The sequence below is a fragment of the Moschus berezovskii genome, chromosome 8, assembly GCF_049115385.1.
Source record: "Moschus berezovskii isolate FMDL1 chromosome 8, NW_MosBer_1.0, whole genome shotgun sequence".
Classification (NCBI taxonomy): domain Eukaryota; kingdom Metazoa; phylum Chordata; class Mammalia; order Artiodactyla; family Moschidae; genus Moschus; species Moschus berezovskii.
In genome coordinates this window covers 49,456,497-49,475,926 of record NC_142467.1, presented here as the reverse complement: position 1 = coordinate 49,475,926, position 19,430 = coordinate 49,456,497, and the positions used below count along the sequence as shown (strand labels likewise).

Below are 19,430 nucleotides of genomic sequence, written 5' to 3'. Positions count from 1 at the left end.
TGTAGCAATATGAATGCCACTAGAGGTTATTATACCAATTGAAGTCAGAAAGACAAATATCATATCACTTATATGTGGAATCTAAAATATGGCACAAATCAACCTATCTAGGAAACAGACTCACAGACATAAAGAACAGACTTGTGGTTACCAAATGGAGGGAGAGGGACAGACTGGGAGTTTGGGATTGGTAGACGTAAACCATCACATACAGATTGGATAAACAAGGTCTTACTGTATAGCACAGGGAAATATAGTCAACATCCCGGGATAAACCATAATGGAAAAGAATATTAAAAAGTACGTATGCTGCTGCTGCTGCTAAGTCACTTCAGTCGTGTCCAACTCCATGTGACCCCATAGACGGCAGCCCAGCAGGCTCCTCCGTCCCTGGGATTCTCCAGGCAAGAACACTGGAGTGGGTTGCCATTTCCTTCTCCAATGCATGAAAGTAAAAAGTGAAAATGAAGATGCTCAGTCATGTCCAACCCTTTGCGACCCCACAGACTGCAGCCTACCAGGCTCCTCCGTCCATGGGATTTTCCTGGCGAGAGCACTGGAGTGGGGTAGTATGCATGTGTGTAACTGAGTCACTTGGCTACACATTAGAAATTAACATACTGTAAATCAACTATGCTTCAATTTAAAAAAAAGTAAAAATCTCCATGAGTGTAAATAAAAAAGTAGTTTATTTTTTGTGATCAGATCTGATATCTTTTATGAGAGTAACACTAGCTGCTGTTACAGTCCCTCAGGACTCAATGGCTTACTGTAACAAAAAGTCCTCTTATCATAATGCTCTCCTTTCAGCAGTGATAGAGGAACCCAGCCTCCTTCCACTGTGTGACTGCCATCCTCCAGAGACTGTTCTCCTGTGCATTCAGCCAGCAGACGGGAAAGAGTTCATAGCTCTGAGTGGGTGAGATGTTTCTACAGCCAAGGTCTGGGAATGGCAAAGTTTACTTTTCGCCAAGTGAACCCCTGGCTATGTTTCCTAGAGGAAAAAGAAATGGGAGTTTGGTAAGCACCTCTGAGTTTTTGCCAAAATCTAATTGCTCATAATTCTGATTTACTTAAGGCTAATCAAGTACTTACTTTATACTTCATGTTTGCTTATACTTTTTAAAAAACACATATCCACAGCCAGCTAGTAAACATTTAGAATGTTCTCAAAAAGGCAGGAATACACAATTGGATAGTCAAGATTACATATGTATATATACATAAACAGATATAGTTGAATTCAGAGATAAAAAACCACTGCTTCACATTACCAGACTGGCTAAAAATTTCTCACATGCTCAAAAGTAACCCTCCCTCCACCATCACAAAAAACCCTACCCAAAGGGTGTCAGAATATTTGGAAGTATCCCTACATTGCTTCACATCTGATACTACTAGAATTAAACTAACTGCTTTTAGATTAATTTTAAATCTTAAAAAAAAAAGGCAAGATAAAGTTCTCTAGAAGAAAACAAAAATTCTCAAGCTAAAACAGGGTAAAAAGAGGTATATTCATTCTATAATTAGGTACTTTTGAGATAAAAGTGACATGGGAATTGGCTTCTAGAAAAATGGGCTTGTAGATCAATTTTTCCTGATTCTTTTTAAAACGACTTATATAATACTAAGATGATATTTTAAAGCTACCATGTATCCACAACCACATGGCAGGCTGTGTTGAGTGCCTTCTGTGTATTATCTTATTTCGACCCCATAAGTAACCTTTGACATAAGTACTAAAAGGGCCTGGGTCTTTTAGACTAGATAAAGATCAGAATCAAAACAAAAACATATCTAAAGCAAAAACATATCTTTATATGTAACTTGTTTCTAACTTCCACTGACCTCAACTTCAGATACCAAGGATAAAGAAAACAGAAATAAACCTATGACAACATTTGGAAAATTGACCCGTTTTAATTTTTCAAAACAAAAATACAACACAATTTTTCTTTTTTTTTGCCATCTACAATTATTTCCAAATATTCTAAGACAAACAGAATCCCCTGCTCAGAGCAGGGAATTAAAATGAGACGCTGAAGTCACACAAAGGTGAATGCTGAAGATAGACATTCCAGCCGTAGGCCAGTCTTCCATGAAAACACACACTTAATTCTTTTCCTTTCACAGTTTGTTAAAGTGTTTTACAGGAAGTTCTTTAAAATAATTTCATTTCAAATACCAGGTTTCTTCAATGATACACAGCTCCATGAAATCTGTGTCTCCATCTGATTGACAGGAATGAAAAGTAATTTTTGTCTTTTTTGGTAGAGTGAAGTAAAAAAGCCAGATTCCTTTAGTAATAAATCAGGAAAGGAGAGATAAGATCTGGGTTGTGCTGGGTGCTGTTTCTACTTGTCTTTCAAGAGTGTGACTTTAGAATTAAATCACACTCTTGCCACTACAATGATTAGTACTAGTAATCTTTTTTTTAGATCATAAAAAGGAAAATATCCAATGGACATAAAAATGGTCAAAAATTACTTGCTTGTTTTTCTTACTGCAGGTCATTTTCCACCCCCCACCCGCCAAAAGAAGATACAAAATGAACATATGGTTAGGACGGTAACTCCGTTGGACATTCCAATTCACCCAGTTGCTTGTTCCCCATACAGATGAGGGGAAGAGGCATTAAGTTTTATTAGTAATGTTATAGCAGTAACCAGATGTGTTAATGGCAGCTTATTTCAGGTCCATCAATCCTTTGAGAACACACAGAGGAAATCATGGCTGTCGTTCTCCAACTGCCTACATCTGAATACATTCCACTACCATGGAAACTACAAAGGAAGGAAAAATATATTTATTCCAGGATTCATTTACTAGGATTTTTAAGCGCCCTCTCTTCTGTAGAGCCCCAGAGCGGTGATGAGTGCTAGGGGCTGCTGTGCTTCCCGGCATGTGCTCCCATCCTCTGAGGGTCCTGAGAAGGATAGTGGATTGGTCCTGGAGCCCTCATGAAAGGAGGGGGTGGTCCCATGGGGTGGAACATGTGTGGCCCAAAACCTACAGATGCGAGAGAACAAATCTGTTAGGTTTGCAATTCTCTTGACAACCTTTCAAACCATGAATCTTTCTAAGGTCTAAACCAGCTACACATAAATCAAACTGACACAGTGCTTCAGAAAATGCTGGTTCACAAGACTTGCTTAGGAATGTCTACCTGCATGACTTCTTTGGTTTTAGAAACCTTTCCCCTCAGGATGGCTAAAAACAACTCCATAGGTCTCAAGGTACTGCTAGTATGTCATCTGAGCCTTTGCTCTCTCTCAAACATGCCAATCCTACCAGATAGGATTTGATCAGAATTTGGGAGGTGAGGGAGAAATCAGGCTGACAGCAACACCCTGTCATCGTTAATCTCAATGCTTTATACTAGAATGAAGGTTGTTCAGAAACTAGGACTTACTCCAGTTGAGTATGGGAACTCTGCCCAGGCGAACCAGTTACTTGTGATTTACTTACACATTTCAACGCTGGCACTGGCAGTGCTGTACAAAGTGCTGATCCCTGAACTGTTTATTACTTGTCACAAACAAGATAAAGAGCTGGAGCCAAATTATAACTTCATTACACAATTAAGCACACTGTTTAGTTCATCTAACAATTTTTTGTTAACACAACTTCCTTAGGAGCTCCCCTGGTAGTTTAGTGGCTAAGACTCCACACTTCCAATGCAGGGGGCCCAGGTTCCATCTCTGGTCAGGGAACTAGATCCCGCATGCCACAACTAAGAGTTCCATGCCACAACTAAAGATCCTGCAAGACACTAGTAAAGATCCCTCATACTGCAAAAAAAACCTAAGATTCTGCATGCGGCAACTAAGACCAGGTGCAGCCAAATAAATAAATAAAAAGATTAAGGAAAAAAAAAAAAGACTTCCTTAATGAATTTACATTCTGGTGCAAACTCCTTGTCTTGCTGCAAGCAAATGACACCCACAGCCTACACTTAAAGCAATGATGCTCCAGGGCATCAATTAGGATATAGAACAGAGAACAAACTGATGACGTTAAGTTGCTTTACAATTAAGTTTAAGTTTAAACTGAAGTTTGTCCAACTCTTTGTTATACTATGGACTGTACCCTGCCAGCCTCTCTGTCCATGGGCTTTCCCAGGCAATAATACTGGAGTGGGTTGCCATTTCCTCCTCCAGGGGATCTTCCCGACCCAGGGATCCTCTTGATGTTTCTCGCAATGGCAGGCAGGTTCTTTACCACTAGTGTTACCTGGGAAGTCCCAAACTGATGATAGATCGTTGTAATCACAGTAACTCCCATTCTGATGATACACATACTTAGATCTTTAGAAAACTGGTGACTTCCTTCTTAGTAAGCCAATAAAAAAATGAAAATACCCGGAATGACAACAAGCAGGTTTACCTGCAGACTTCTATGGAGCATACCCGAAGGCTTAGATATGTTAGACATGATGGTACAGGGTCTGGACAGACTTCAGGAGGATTTCCCTAAGTCTAACCCATTTCCCTACTTCCTAAGAAAGAAGTTACCTGGGGGTGGGGGCGGGGCAATACCAGGTGGGGGTGGCAGGGCAATGTTCACCACGGCCGGAGGACCACTGGGGGGTAAGTTGAAGTAGTTGGCAGAGGCTTCTTCTTCTGCAGCAGGAGGAGGAGGAAGAGCTAAAGAAGAGAAGACAGCTAGTTAAGAGCAGAAGACCACTGTGCACCAGTGTTTCCACTACCCTGAAATGCTGAGGGGTCCTGCTGGGAGAACACAGCTGCTGGGAGCCAGAAGGGGGTCTCCTCTAACATTTGAGAAAGGTCAGGGCAGTATGAGTATCTGAAGTTAGCAAGCTACTGGGTAGGCAGAATCTGCACTCACCTCCTGGGAGCCCTGGAACGGGCTCGAGCTTGATTCCAGAGTCTGTGGTTCCGTCCTTCTCCTTCTCTTTCCCTCTGGCTGCCTGGGACCTGGGAGACACAGACATTCACGCTATCAGCACTTGGTGCCACCTTCTCTCACACCTCTGTTTCTCACGTTTCCTAGTCAAACAGAGCTCCTTCACTCCTGCCTCCTCTTCAGCACTTTTTCCTCATAAACGCCACAGTGCACAGTGGATAGGAGCAAAGGTTTTGAAGACAGAAAGACTTGGTTTCAAAATTTGCTAGAATCACTTTGGGGGATGCAGGAGGCAACAACACTGTGCTGAGCCCAGTGTTCAGGAAGCACTCTATGAGGCCTGCTGCTACTCTGAGAGGTCTCCCTGGCTCCAAGCCAGAAACTTGTTCCACTTTTGAACGTTCAGGGCATTTTACCTGTCTCTCTCTTACACAATAAACACTTTCAGGCTTAAATTAGCTGTTCTTCACTAAACAATTGGCCTTGAAGGACAGAATCCAGGTCTATTTAATTCATCTGTACACTTGCATGCCCTAGTATTATCCTTGGCCTATAATATCTGGTCACAGAACACATGAACCTTCAAAGCATCAGATTACTACACGAAAACCCTGAATAAATTTCCAAAGTAGCATCTTCCTGAAATCCACAGGAACTAGCGTCGGACATAATGAAAAATTATTTTTAAATGTCCTACTGATTAAGGCTGTTCACCAAACGCTTACTAGTCCCCAGATAATGAAAAGGTTTCTTGAAAATCTCAATAATGCTTTTCTGTGTGTGTGTGTGTGTGTGCCACGCAGTATATGGGATCTTAGCTCCCTGACCAGGGATCAAACCCACACCACCTGCAGTGGAAGCACAGTCTTAACCACTGGCCAGCCAGGGAAGTCCCAATGCTATTTTAATATAGTCTCACGCTCACCTTCCCCATTTCACGTTGAGCCTGCGGCCATTGACAATCAACTTATTAAAGGACTTCTCGGCAGCCACTTCTGCAGCCTGCCTTGTAGCAAACTGGATGAAAGCACACTGCTGTCTTTGTACAACAGTGATGGTCCGGATCTCTCCAAACTGGTAGAAGTGATTCCTGAAGGGATACAGGTAGAGAAAAACGAGAGTTGACAACACAGACATTCCCAGGAGGTTGAATATGGATTATTAACTCTTTCACTGATTCACCACGAGGTAAGTGGCCTCACGGCGATCTGCCTAGTTACCTGTAGGTGGTCTCCCCTATGCCTACTGTGGTCACCCCTACTGTCGGCATTATGTACTGAGGAAAGGAAAGATAAAAAGTGAGTAAAGACTATCAAATATCTCAGGGCTTTTCCTATGGAGGAAAGGGGGCTCCAGTAGGTTCCCTAAGGATGTTAAATCCTAGATAAGAGGTTAGTAAAGTATTGTGCCCAGGGTTGATGAGCCAAGAATGTTTAAATAAAAAATGTTTTAAGGTTTCAAAAAAGACGAGAAAGAGGAGGTGGAAGAAAGTCTGCTATCCCTGGGGAACTGTCTAGCTCACTTAGGTTTAATGTAGATAGGCTAACAAGGGCAAGTTCTACACCTGTAAGAGTTTCTTCTTCATGCTCTTTGCAAGAATTTCCACCACTATCTGCCCAGATGTCTTATCTAGCCAAGCAAAATATAAGAATAACACAAAATTACCAAATAACAATCTCTTAAAAAAAAATCAACAAGTTAAACCATCTTTTTTTTATAACTGCAAATCTCTCTTTCTATGTAATTAATCATTCCTGTAATTAATTAATTAAAGATGGTTGTGGGCCATCTTTAGAAATTCTAATGGTTATTAGGTCAAATAGAATCTCATGTAATTATTATCCTAAGCAAGCATGGAATAAGCACTGTTGAAGACTATTATCTGTCATCATAAAGAACTTTATAAAAATTCCAGTCAGCATGATAGTATAGAACAACTAAAAAAAATGTACCTGGTATAGAATTACCATGTTTTCTCAAAGTTTTCGCCAAAAAATATTATTTCAGGGCAGGTGAAAGTAAAGATAACTCATAAAACTATATTCACAAACCTTAGATCGGTTTCAGTAATGGTATCGCCCAGACCACCAACATACAGTGTGGTGATAGTCTTGTCCTCTGGTGGGTCTAGACGTGGCATTGTTGAAGCCCGCTTCAAGAGTTTATCTGCCACAGGGTCATTGATTCCATAATATCGGTCTTTAATGTTCTGATCAGCAAGGGGGTCATCTGGATCTGTTGGTTTTTCATGTCTATGGTTCAAGAAAGAACAATGCATAAAGGTGAAACAAAGGAAAAAATTTTACAGGTACCAAACAATAGCAGCTATATAAAGACCCCTGAAATGTTTTCTGAACCAGATACCATGGCCATACCAAAACATAATTATTAAAACAGAGCTAATATCAAGGAACTTACTATATCACACAAGGACATGCTAGCCTCCTAAAAGTCACTTAAATGGCCATAGGGTGGAATTATAAACAAATGCTTTTGGGGCTTCTCTGGTGGTACAGTGGATGGGACTCTGCCTGCCAATGTAGGGGACACAGGTTCAATCCCCAATCGGGGAAGACTTCACATGCCGTGGAGCAGCTAAGCTGGCGCACCACAACTACTGGAGCTCTAGGGCCCTTTGGCCACAGTTAATGAGCCTGTGTGCCGCAACTACTGAAGCAAATACCTAGAGCCTGTGCTCTGCAACAGGAGAAGCCACCACAATGAGAAGCCTGTGCACCGTAACAAACCCCACACACACAGCAACAAAGAGCAAGCAACAAATAAATAAATGTGAAAGAAATGCTTCTCGCACAATTTGCTTCAAAACCAAAGGTAACCACAACATGGTTACCCCTCTCTAGGGCAATGGTTCTTAATGTATCTGAGGTCTTGCATTCCACTCAAGCGTCTGATTAATCTATGGACCCAAACCCAGAAATAGGGAGAGCTAATTTTTTGTCAGGGATGGGGTTTACCAACTCCAAGGTAAAAACTCCTAATCCAGATGCCTGGCAGTCTTGACTCAAACATACTCACACTTTAGAAGTCTGGCTTTAATCTGATTTCAACTATACACTGAGATTCAAGCCAGTCATACCATGATAGCCAAGACTGACATCGTAGGTAGGAACCTGAGGTCAACAATGATATTTTACGGCAGAGCAATTTAGTCTCCCAAGGCTTGGTTATAGGTAAAAGTTCCATTATACGTAAAAACAACAATTCAATCAACCTCTGAGATACATGACACTAGCTGTATAAACTTCAACATTTTCAAGCATAAATAGTTTAAGCTAGCACCTCCCCCTTCATAGATAACTAGTCATCTGAAACCAAACACTGAAAAAGCAGTTCAGCTCTTGCCTGTATGGACACTCCTCTCCTCTCTTACATTCTCCTTTCACCCAGAAGGAGCAAATGTGCGGTCGATTCCTTTTGTAGTAGGGTGTGGTCCGGGCCAGTTTGAGCAGCATGTCACTGGTGGATGTGGCTTTCCCCAACATGCCAACTGGCCGCGTTCCATCAGAGTTGGAAATCTACAGAGGAATGACACATTCCAAAGGTAAATTACACAGACTATGTCAATCCCCTAGGATTCTTTCAACAAATATAAAACTGTATCAAGCAAGTGGCAGCACACCTCTCTCTCCATATTCTGTGTGTAGTACTCTTTGTTGACGTCGGACTTTGGCATGTCATCCTTAAAAGACAATCCTGCATCACGAACCTGGATGGGCAGGCCTAGAACAAAGGAAAGCAAAAAAAAAACTCAAGATACATTTTAAACCATATCCAAACTGGGTATGTATACAGAATAATATAACATCATTCTTCCTTTCTCCACTTTATTTGGTAATAGAAGCTTTATTTGAATTCAGAATCTGTAGCACTGTCAAGCTAATACTACTACAGAGCATTCTAAGAAATTATCCAAATTCTTAAGTTTTCATGAAATGAATGTTTAAATATTTTAGATGAACAAGCTCTTACTGTAGTCAGATTTTACCTGCAATTAATAATGCATCTAGCTTTTACTATAGCATGATTTAAAACAAATGTAAAAAGTGGATTATTTTTAGGCTTGTCCTGCAGATCCTCTGAACAGTCATAGTCATATAAGTATCACTGTACTGCAGAACCAGAACACTCCCTTAACAAACATACAAAGAATATTAAACAGTATGTGACCAGGACTCTGATTAGCAGAGTTAACTTTCTGAACTTAACATAAATAAACTTAGATTTTCCTTTTTTGTTTTATTGTATAGTAGAAACTTGCTGAAAGGATGTTTTTCTGAAAAACAAAAAGTCACCTGCAGTTCAAAAGTCACTCCCAAAAGAGTTACTCTGAAACAGTAGCAATACAGTGTATCAGTCCTAACAACACAGTTGATACAAAAACCCAAAGCACAATTAGCCTGAACTTTGGTAGGGACTGTGGAAGAAATGTTCTGAGAGGTTCTAGACAGGAGTCCAAGGCAAAGAAACTACCTGTCACAGCAACAATGCCTCTAACTTACCTTGGCTACAAAGGTATACAGAAGGGAGGTTTACAGCCTCCCTTCTGTATAATATAGTATTCAATATAGTTGTGTTGATTAATTACTGACCTTTCTTAAAATCACTATTGTTGTTCAGAACTCTAGAATAACCTAGTATGGTTCTTTTCTTCTTGGGAAAAGCAGAGCACAACAGACATTTCAAAGTGGGTCAGAACCAGAGACGGTGAGAAGAGGGACACAGAAAGACTGCTCTGTTGTTTAGAGCAGTTGCACACTTTCAGAACTATGGGACAAGTCAAACATACCATATTCTAGGTCTAAGAGGCAGGTCTGACAGACATTCTTCAATTTACTGCAGGTCTGGCAAACTTCAGTCTTCTTGAAACGCATGCGGACCCCAGGGCACCAGCGAAACACTGTGAATGGCCTGGCACAGATCTGGAACACAAGATAAAGCCACAGAGTGTTAATGGTCCTCATCTGGACAATTAATCCAGGAAATTTAGTAACATCAGGGGATTCAAAGAAAGGATCCCCAAATCTAGGATTTAGAGGAGATCTTAGCAATCATCTAAACAGGATCTGATGTTTCAATCCTTTATAACACTCTTCTCCAGTAGTTTAAATACTCAAAAATCAAAGTCCTCCCCACTCTAGAGGTCACCAGCATTAACAATCTAATTCTTAATCTTTTATGGGATGAGTAGGGAGTGGCCGGAGAAGGAAATGGCAACCCATTCCAGTGTTCTTGCCTGGAGAATCCCAGGGACGGGGGAGCCGGGTAGGCTGCCGTGTATGGGGTCGCACAGAGTCGGACACGACTGAAGCGACTTAGCAGCAGCAGCAGCAGGGAGTGTCTTATACTTCTTTAAGAATCTTATATCTATGACCTTCCCCCCAGCTTAAAAATGTTCATGGGCACAATCACAGAATATATGGTATATGCAATCCCAGGGGGTTCAAAGACCAACCACAGACATCAAGTTAACAATCACTGCATTAAACGGCTCATTTTCTTACCCCTACCCCAAATGCTTAACAGCCAAAGAGTACATAAATGATACATGAATGCATGTGTCACACTCACTTTTATAAAGGACTTCAAACCTCAGGGAGTTGAAGAAAAAAGGAAAAGAAAACTAAATCATTACTCTTTAACACACTTACTTTGCATTCCTTCCCATACTTCTCTTTGGTCTGAAATAGAAAAAATAGAAGAGTTACAGACACGGGGGGAAAAAGCTGATGCCTGTTCCTTCTCTACATAGGATCCAAGAAAAGTATCTGGAACTCCCTGGCATCTTAAGGGGTGGGAGGGGGAACCAGGACCCTACCCTTTTGGGGGAAGAGGTCAAGGAAGGGACTTGGACATAATCTAATCACATACAAACTATGACCTCTTAAGAATTTTATAGATCTAACACGGGGTAAGTATGTACCTTTCCACAACCACAATTCTTAGATTTACCTCTGGCTCCCAAGAACAATTTCCTAATGGTTTCCACAGTCCCGCAAGCACAGAGGATGCAGCCACGGCCAGTCCGTGTTCCAAAGTTGAGTCAGAGGCAACCACTATAGGCTCATCCTGTGACGGTCCTCTGTATATAGTAAATCAATACCTCCCAGACTGATCACAACACAGCCCTAATTATTAAATATAAACTGCCGCTAATATTACTTATTTATAAGGAGAGAAAGCACCTTACACTAAACACATTATAAGGTGTGGAGGCCAAAAGGCACTTGAGTTCAGTCCTGGCTCTCTTTCTAATTTGCTGAGGTCCCTGGAGTCAGAATATCTGAACTTAAATCCGAGTTCCACACCTTACTTGATATATTGAAAAGACATAAACTCTCTTCCCCTCTGGTTAACAGACCTGACTGCTAGGTAAATGCTCAATGGATATTAGCTATTATTATGATTCCTAGATCACAGACCGTCGCCGAGTTCCAAAGTGAGAGAACATGACAGTCCTTTGCAAATTCTTCCTACGCTTCGAGTTACTAAAGAAGCATTATTACTTCTTCGTGGCTAAGAAAAATACATGACCGACAGTGTGCGAGTACCACAACATTGACTGAACATATACAGTAGGTCCCGTTTTACACTCAATCACTCACCATTCGGATATATGGGTTTTCTCCAAGACACGTCTGGCACAGAATAGGGAAGTCCTGGTGAAAATGGGAAAGCTGGTTGAACGCCAAGTTCCAAAGGCCTTGCCGTCTCGGCCACTGTCGTGCGGCGGGGGGGAGGGGGCGAGGAGCGAGAACAGGGGGAACCCGTGGTCCAGCACGGACCGGGTGGCGGGAGGGGGCTCTGTATGCACTTCCGGGAGGCGGCGCGAGTAAAGACCCCCTCGAAAAGAGTGGAGGGAGTAGGGACAGAAAGTGAGCTGGTCCCAGACCCTGGCTAACCCCGCTCCATCCAAGCCCTCAGGAGGGCCGCCCTCCAGCCTTCAGCCGTAGCCGAGTTAGGCCGCGGTGCTGGCTGCTTCTTGGAATTCCCTCGGCCGCACCGCAGCCACGTCCCTGCCCGCCCGCTGGAGGCCTGACCTCGCTGCCTCTTTCTGTCCTCCTCCGGCAGGCTCACTCACCGCATCCTCCCAATTCTGCCTGTTGTAGGTGTTGGAACCCAGAGAGGTCGCCATCTTGAGAGCATCTGGAGGCAGCCGCAGCTTCCGAGTTGGGAGAGGACCGCCACAATCCCGTCAGGCCCTGCGGCTGCCTCTCGGCACGTCTACGTATTATTTACGCGTCCTGCGCGCCCTTGTGGGCGGCACCTTCTGTAACGGCATCGCTCGCTTGGAATAGCTTAACAATTGGCCTCCAGGTACTTCCTTCCATTGGTGACAGCCAGGAATGAAGTCACAAGTTCAACTGGTTTATTTAAAAATTGAGTGAAAGAATACAGGAACTATAATGAACGAGGGCCTGGAATTAAAACAGCGTCGACCCCAATGAGCGCTTATTATGCCAAAAAGTGGGGGGAACGTCTTGTGGTGACTCTCTCATTTAATTCCCACAGTAAGCCCGCTACAGGGTTGCCAGATTTAGCAAAAACCCAGAACGTCTAGTAAAATTTGAATTTCAGATAAACAACGAAAGTTATTTTAGTATAAATTTATTCCAAACATGCTTACACTAAATAATGACTTGTTTTTCTGAAAGTGAAATTTAGGAGGATGTCCTGTACTTTTCTGGCAACCACTGCCCTCTAGGCAAGTGTGACTGTACCTCGTTTATAGAAGGAAACCGAGGTTTAGAGAGATTAACTTGCTTCTAGTCATGCAGCTAAAAAATGGTGAAGCCACAAATCCAAAGACAACAGTACTTTTTTCCAATTTTTTAAATGAAAAGCCTTATGGATCAACACATGTATTGTTAAATCATTTTTGGAACAACTATCCTTTTGGATTTGACTTCTCGCAGAGTGCTTCCCTGGTGGCTCAGATGGTAAAGCGTCTGCCTGCAATGTGGGAGGTCTGGGTTCGATCCCTGGGTCGGGAAGATCCCCTAGAGAAGGAAATGGAAACCCACGCCAGTACTCTTGCCTGTATAATTCCACGGATGGAGGAGCCTGGTGGGCTACAGTCCATGGGGTTGCAAAGAGTTAGCCACTACTGAGCAACTTCACTTTCACTTTCTCTTGCAGATGGTGATTGCAGCCATGAAATTAAAAGACGCTTACTCCTTGGAAGGAAAGCTATGACCAACCTAGACAGCATATTAAAAAGCAGAGACATTACTTTGTCGACAAAGGTCCGTCTTATCAAGGCTATGGTTTTTCCAGTAGTCATGTATGGATGTGAGAGTTGGACTGTGAAGAAAGCTGAGCGCCGAAGAATTGATGCTTTAAACTGTGGTGCTGGAGAAGACTCTTGAGAGTCCCTTGGACTGCAAGGAGATCCAACCAGTCCATCCTAAAGGAGATCAGTCCTGGGTGTTCACTGGAAGGACTGATGTTGAAGCTGAAACTCCAATACTTTGGCCACCTGATGCGAAGAGCTGACTCATTTGAAAACACCCTGATGCTGGGAAAGATTGAGGGCAGGAGAAGGGGACAACAGAGGACGAGATGGTTGGATGGCACCACCGACTCAATGGACATGAGTTTGGGTAAACTCTGGGAGTTGGTGATGGACAGGGAGGCCTGGCGTGCTGTGATTCATGGGGTCGCAAAGAGTCGGACATGACTAAGCGACTGAACTGAACTTGGCATATTGTATTTGAAATTTATCTATATTATTACACATACCAGTAATTTGAACCTTTTTATTGCCAAGAATTTCACTGTATGGATGTATTTGGGGTTAAAACACACACATATTTGCCAATTAATGGACATTTGAGTTATCCAGATTTCAGTGAATACAAATAAAAGCAATATAAACATTCACATACAGGTTGTTGTATAGACATGTTTTCATTTTGCACGTGGATTGGGATTGCTTGATCATATGGTATATTTCTTCCTGTATAGGAAAGTTCTTGGGTTTACCTGAGCTTCACACATTTGTGATTTGTTGTCCTTCATTGTATTTTGAAAATTCTTAACAGTTATTTCTTTAAATATTCTGCCCAGTTTCTTCTCCATCTGGGACTCCAATGACATATTAGACTATATGATATCATCCCATAGACCTTGAGGGCTTCCCTGGTAGCTCAGACAGTAAAGAATCTGCCTGTAATGCAGGAGACCCAGGTTCAATCCCTGGATTGGAGAGATCCCCTGGAGAAGGGAATGACAACCCCCTCCAGTATTCTTGCCAGATAATTCCATGAACAGAGGAGCCTGACGGGCTACAGTCCATGGGCTCACAAAGATTCAGGCACAACTGAGCAACTACTAGATAGTATTATTCTTCATAGACCTTGAGTACTGTTTTCCTTTGGGGAGTTTCAGTTTGGATAATTTATGTTGACCTGTTTCCAAGTTTCCTGATTATTTCCTCAGGTAAGATAAGGTGTTCTGATGAGCCCAGAGAAGATATTCCTCATCTCTGATCCTGTGGTTTTCATTTCAGTTTATCCCATTCTTACAGTTTGCTGAAATCTGCTCATGTATATTATCCCAATTTTCAATTAGATCTTCAACATGTTAATCAGAGTTAAGTCCCTGACCAGTAGTTCCAATATCTAGGTCATATGTGAATATAGTCTTCTTGTTTTGTCTATCACAAATGGGTTGGTTTTTTTCTTGCTTCTTTGCATATCTAAAAATTTTTATTGAATGCCAGTTGTTACTTATGTATCAGTAGAGACTGAAGTTAATAGTATTAATGTCTGGAAATAAGCAAGACTCTTATTCTGCCAGGCCATTTGTGTGGGGTTGGTCAATCTAGGCAGGAACTGGGCTAGGTTTGGGCTTTGTTGTTGCTATGCTTGCCTTTAGTGTACCAGATTTCATATCACTAATGTTATTTTGTCTTTTGGTTGGGATTGTAGAATTTTTCTCAAGTGTTCATACTTCATCCTTAGCTTTCAGCTGTTGTGCATACCTGCACCATTAACGACAGGTCTCTATGCCCTTTGCCCACGCCCCCAGCAACTGCTTGCTGGGTTGGTAGTCAGAGAGAAGTCAGGGTTCTTTGTTCTAATGCAGCCTCAGTCTTTAGTAAGTCCTTTGTGCCCAGACCTTGGGAATGAGTCTCTTTTCGGCATTCTTGTCCCTCCTTTCTGTGGCAGCCAAACCCCAACTTGTATCTGTGGGTGGACTTGAGGGGGAGTTTCCTGCCCCTCTTGCATTTGCTGCTGCTGCTGCTAAGTCACTTCAGTCGTGTCCGACTCTGTGTGACCCCATAGACGGAAGCCCACCAGGCTCCCCCGTCCCTGGGATTCTTCAGGCAAGAACACTGGAGTGGGTTGCCATTTCCTTCTCCACTTGTATTTGCAGGAGGCCTTTAATGTATTGGTATAAAATCCTGGGGCTCAGGATTGAATCCTGTCCCTTCCAAGAGTAGAGGTTTTTTTCTTACCTTGGCCCAGCAGCAATGAGTCTTTACCTGTGCCCTATGTAGACAGGGTTTTCTGCTCCCCCCTCTCTCCCCAGTGGCTTAGGCCTTTTTGCTCTTATTGAGGGAAGGACCTAGGCAGGGAGAAGCAAGGCTTCATGACTTGCCTATGCCTCCTTTCTTTGCATGCCTCCAAACCCAGGGAGGCTCTACAGAGGTCCAGCACCCCTACTACTCCCAAGTCTTTCTCACAAACATGGGGTGGAGTTTTTGCAAAGAGCTGGTCTGTGCATGCACGGTCCCTCAATATCTTAGGATCCCAGGGGTCTTATACTGTCATGTTAGCTTCAGTTTGGCCTTTAGCAATTCTTTAATATTTTAGTCGATTTTCTCTTATCTGCGTTTATGGTGGTCAACACTCCTCCCACGCTCTGATACAGGTGAGCAAGTCTACATCCTGTCTCTCCTTGGAGGGGTTTGTCCATCCTTGAAATTCAGGCTAGTTTACTTCCATGCCACATCGGCCATCTGACAGACCCAATAAAATGCATGATTTTGTCTCTATCCAGTTTTCTGTTTGAGCCAGGGTGATACTCTTTCCAGATATCTACATCACAGGAATAAGTGGAACTTCTGAGTCTCCTTTTATTTATTTTAAGAGGAACATTTTTAAAATCACTTCAGTAATGTTAAATCGTATCACATGTGTAGATGTAGCCTTCACAAATACAATGAAAATGAAACAGTACTTTTCAGCAAGCTACTGTTGTCTGCCAAAGGCTGAGTCAGAAGCCCATGTTTTTTTTTTTAAAAAGTGTTACATAGGACTTCCCAGGGGGTGCAGTGGATAAGAATCTGCAAGCCAGTGTAGAGAACATGGGTTCCATCCCTCGTCCAGGAAGATTCCACATGCTGCGGAGCTGTGTGCCACAGCTCCTGAAATCTGTATGCTCCAGGGACCTCAACAGAGTAGACCCCACTCTCCAAAACTAGAGAAAGCCCTGGAGCACCAATCAAGACTCAGCACAGCCATGAATAAATAAAATTATATATATATAAAAAAGTGTTACATAAAAGAACTGATACTTTACCCTTGATGTAACAGAAAGATGGGTGGGGAGGGGAGCAGGGCATGAAAATGAAACAACTTTTTGACTGTTTGATTCCATGTTATTTAATGTTATTTTAGCTTCACTCTCTTGTGTAGGCAGTTTATATTGTGAAATAAATTTCACTATAGATGTCCCTGACCACTAGAAAATGGGGATAAATAAAGGTTGACCCTTGAGCAACACAGGTTTGAAGTGCATGGGTCCAGTCATACACACTCCCTGCCCCCGTCCAATAAACACACACTACAGGACTACACAACCTGCAACTGGGTTAAATCCATGAATACAGAACCCTGGATACAGAGGCCAACTATAAACTCACACAGGTTTTCCCCAGTGTCAGTGTCCTTACCCCCTGCACGGTGCACTGTTCAAGGATCAACAATATTGCAATTGAGCAAGTGACTTAGCTCTTGAGTTTTTTTAATTTACTCCAGACTATGAGATCCAACCAGTCCATTCTAAAGGAGATCAATCCTGGGTGTTCATTGGAAGGACTGATGCTAAAGCTGAAACCTCATGTGACGAGTTGACTCACTGGAAAAGACTCTGATGCTGGGAAAGGTTGGGGGCGGGAGGAGAAGGGGACAACAGAGAATGAGATGGCTGGATGGCATCACCGACTCTGTGGACATGAATTTGAGTGAACTCTGGGAGTTGGTGATGGACAGGGAGGCCTGGCGTGCTGTGATTCATGGGGTCGCGGAGAGTCGGACACGACTGAGCGACTGAACTGAACTGAACTGAACCCTTTGGAATATACTGGGTTGGTCCAAAAGTTCGTTTGAGTTTTTCCTTAACAACTTATGGGAAAACCCTAACAAACTTGTTGGTCAATCCAGTAGAAGAAACATTACAAAAGGGCCTGGATTTGGCTCTCAAGGGGTGTGCAATACAGCAAAGAAGCGATACACATACAAAACCCAGTATTAGGAAGCGGTAAATGCCCTGGAAAGGTTAGGTACTAAAGATTAAGACCACATCTAAATGGATGAAGAGAGAGGTGAGAGCAGGAAATTCACTCTGGAGAAGGCGCAGAGAGGAAAACGTATCCGAGGCTGAGATGACACCAGCACAAGAGAGGTCAAAGCAAGTAAGATATTTGGCTTACGACAAAAAAAAGCATGTATATGAGATACATTATTATATATATAAAAGATACGTATTATATATATATATTTTAAAGATAAAAGGTCAACAGCTATATAAACAAGAAAAAGGCAGATGATATTATTCAACAAATACTAGTGGCCTGCTACTAGCCAGGCATTGCTCTATGCTCTGCAGATATATCAGTTAAAAAAAAGAAACACTACGGAGCTTATGTTCCAGTACAATGAATTAATAAAGTATATAGTGCTGGATGGTGACTAGTGCTACTGGGGAAAAAAAGCAGCAAAGAGGGATATGTGCCTATTAGCGGAGGGCAGTTTACATGATTATCTAGAGAGGTCATGGAAAGCCTAAGGAGGAAGCAATTAAACATAGATCTGACTGGCGGGGGTTTGGGTCATACAGAAGTCTAGGAGAAGAGTTCTCCAGGCAGAGGGAACAGCCAGTGCAAAGACCCTGAGAGGGTGCCTCCTGGGGTGACTCAGGAACAGGAGACCCCTGAGGCTGGCATGCAGTGAGCACAGGAATGTTCTTGATGAATTCGGGGAGGCAGTGGGGTTCAGTTCCTATAGGTCCTCCTAAGTTATTGTAAGGACTTTGTTTTGCTCTTGAGCAAGCTAAGAAGCCTAAGGATTTTAAGCAGCAAGATGACTCTGGCTGCTATGCTGAGAACTGACTAAAGAGTCTGGCAGGAACCAGGAGGGCTTCAAGATCAATTTAGACCTTACTGGATTAATCATCTAGGGGTCTACGTAGATGACTCCGATTTAGCCCAGGATAGTAACACTGGAGAGGCTGTGGAGTGGTCGCAGTTTGAAGACAGAACTGAAAGGGGTTGTTGCTGACTTACCGGATGTGGCATGCAAGAGGAGTCACCGGTGATGGTGATGTTGTGAGCAACTGAAGGTATACAACTGCCATCTGCTCATTCGCTTCAGTCATGTCTCTTTGTGACCCCATGGACGATAGCTTGCCAGTCTCCTCTGTCCATGGGATTTTCCTGGCAAGAATACTGGCATGGGTTGCCATTTCCTCCTCCAGGGGATCTTCCTCACCCAGGGATTGAATCGGTGTCTCCTGCATTGCAGGCAGATTCTTTACTACTGAGTCACCTACTGGAAGACATCTTGTCTAGTTAGGGATGAATCTGCTGGAGAGGCAGATGCGGTGACAAAAAATCCAGACTGTGGTTTTGGACTTTCATAGACTAGGGCTGGTATGTAAACTTGGGAATGGCTTGAAAAATGAGTGAGATTACTAACAGTGAGTATAGAAATAAGACCTGGTATATCCTCCAAGGTTAGGAAGATGGGATAGAACTAGCACAGGATACAGAAGCAAAGCTGCCAGAAGGGTACAAGGAAACCCAAGAGAGCTGTGTTCTAGAAACCAAGTGAACTACTTCTTTCAAGCAGGGAGGCATCCACTGGTAGATGCTACCCAAGTACTAAAGAGGTAAGAACTGAGAACTGACCATTGTATTTAACAGTGTGGACTGTTGGGCACCTTCACAAGGACTGTTTGGTGATGTGGTGGTGGTGGCAGTCTAAGTGGAATGGGTTCGGATGAAAATGGGAGGAGGAATTGGAAGGTAAAACTGGCAGCTTTGCTGAAAAGGGAACAGAAAAATGGAGTGGCGGTTGAAGAGGGGTGTTAGGTCAATTTTTTAAAAGATAAATCATAGCGTGCCAATGGAAATGATTCAAGAGAGGGAGGGGTAGAAACTGCTGAAGTGGATTCCTTGAATAGATAAGAAGGTAAGACTGAGCGCAGTAAGTGGTGGCACTGGCTTTAGACAAGAGGAACATGAACAATTCACTACAATAAACTGAGGGAAAAGTTGAGTACAAATGAAAGTGGATGAGTGGCTACTTGTACATTTA

General features: G+C 42.8%; 1 protein-coding gene across 3 annotated transcripts; it reads right to left on the bottom strand.

The window, feature by feature from the left end:
* Window positions 1-670: 670 nt before the first annotated feature.
* RBM22 (RNA binding motif protein 22) lies at window positions 671-12,112 on the bottom strand. 3 transcript variants are annotated; one of them, XR_008686556.2, is made up of 12 exons: window positions 11,966-12,112; window positions 11,490-11,543; window positions 10,536-10,565; window positions 9,674-9,806; window positions 8,507-8,607; window positions 8,230-8,402; window positions 6,918-7,118; window positions 5,792-5,956; window positions 4,849-4,937; window positions 4,515-4,646; window positions 2,827-3,009; window positions 671-994 (listed from the first exon to the last, which is right to left on the bottom strand). XR_008686556.2 is itself a non-coding variant. In XM_055431328.2 (11 exons), exons 1-11 carry the CDS (start codon window positions 12,017-12,019, stop codon window positions 2,879-2,881), a joined length of 1,263 nt encoding a protein of 420 aa, XP_055287303.1. In that variant the 5' UTR covers window positions 12,020-12,112; the 3' UTR covers window positions 1,901-2,878. The 3 variants fall into 3 exon arrangements, 2 of the variants coding, with proteins under 2 accessions (XP_055287303.1, XP_088694682.1); XM_055431328.2 differs by lacking the exon at window positions 671-994 and having other exon boundaries at window positions 1,901-3,009; XM_088838556.1 differs by lacking the exons at window positions 671-994; window positions 11,490-11,543; window positions 11,966-12,112 and adding an exon at window positions 10,837-11,460 and having other exon boundaries at window positions 1,901-3,009.
* Window positions 12,113-19,430: the final 7,318 nt, after the last annotated feature.

What these genes read in the sequence shown, in the direction of transcription:
- RBM22 (XM_055431328.2), bottom strand. Translation starts at nt 12,019, where the DNA reads ATGGCGACCTCTCTGGGTTCCAACACCTACAACAGGCAGAATTGGGAG. An exon ending in GGCAGAATTGGGAGGATGCG is followed by an intron (nt 11,544 to 11,965) that starts GTGAGTGAGCCT and finishes CATTTTCACCAG; the next exon opens with GACTTCCCTATTCTGTGCCA. An exon ending in ATTACTGAAACCGATCTAAG is followed by an intron (nt 5,957 to 6,917) that starts GTTTGTGAATAT and finishes GTATCCCTTCAG; the next exon opens with GAATCACTTCTACCAGTTTG.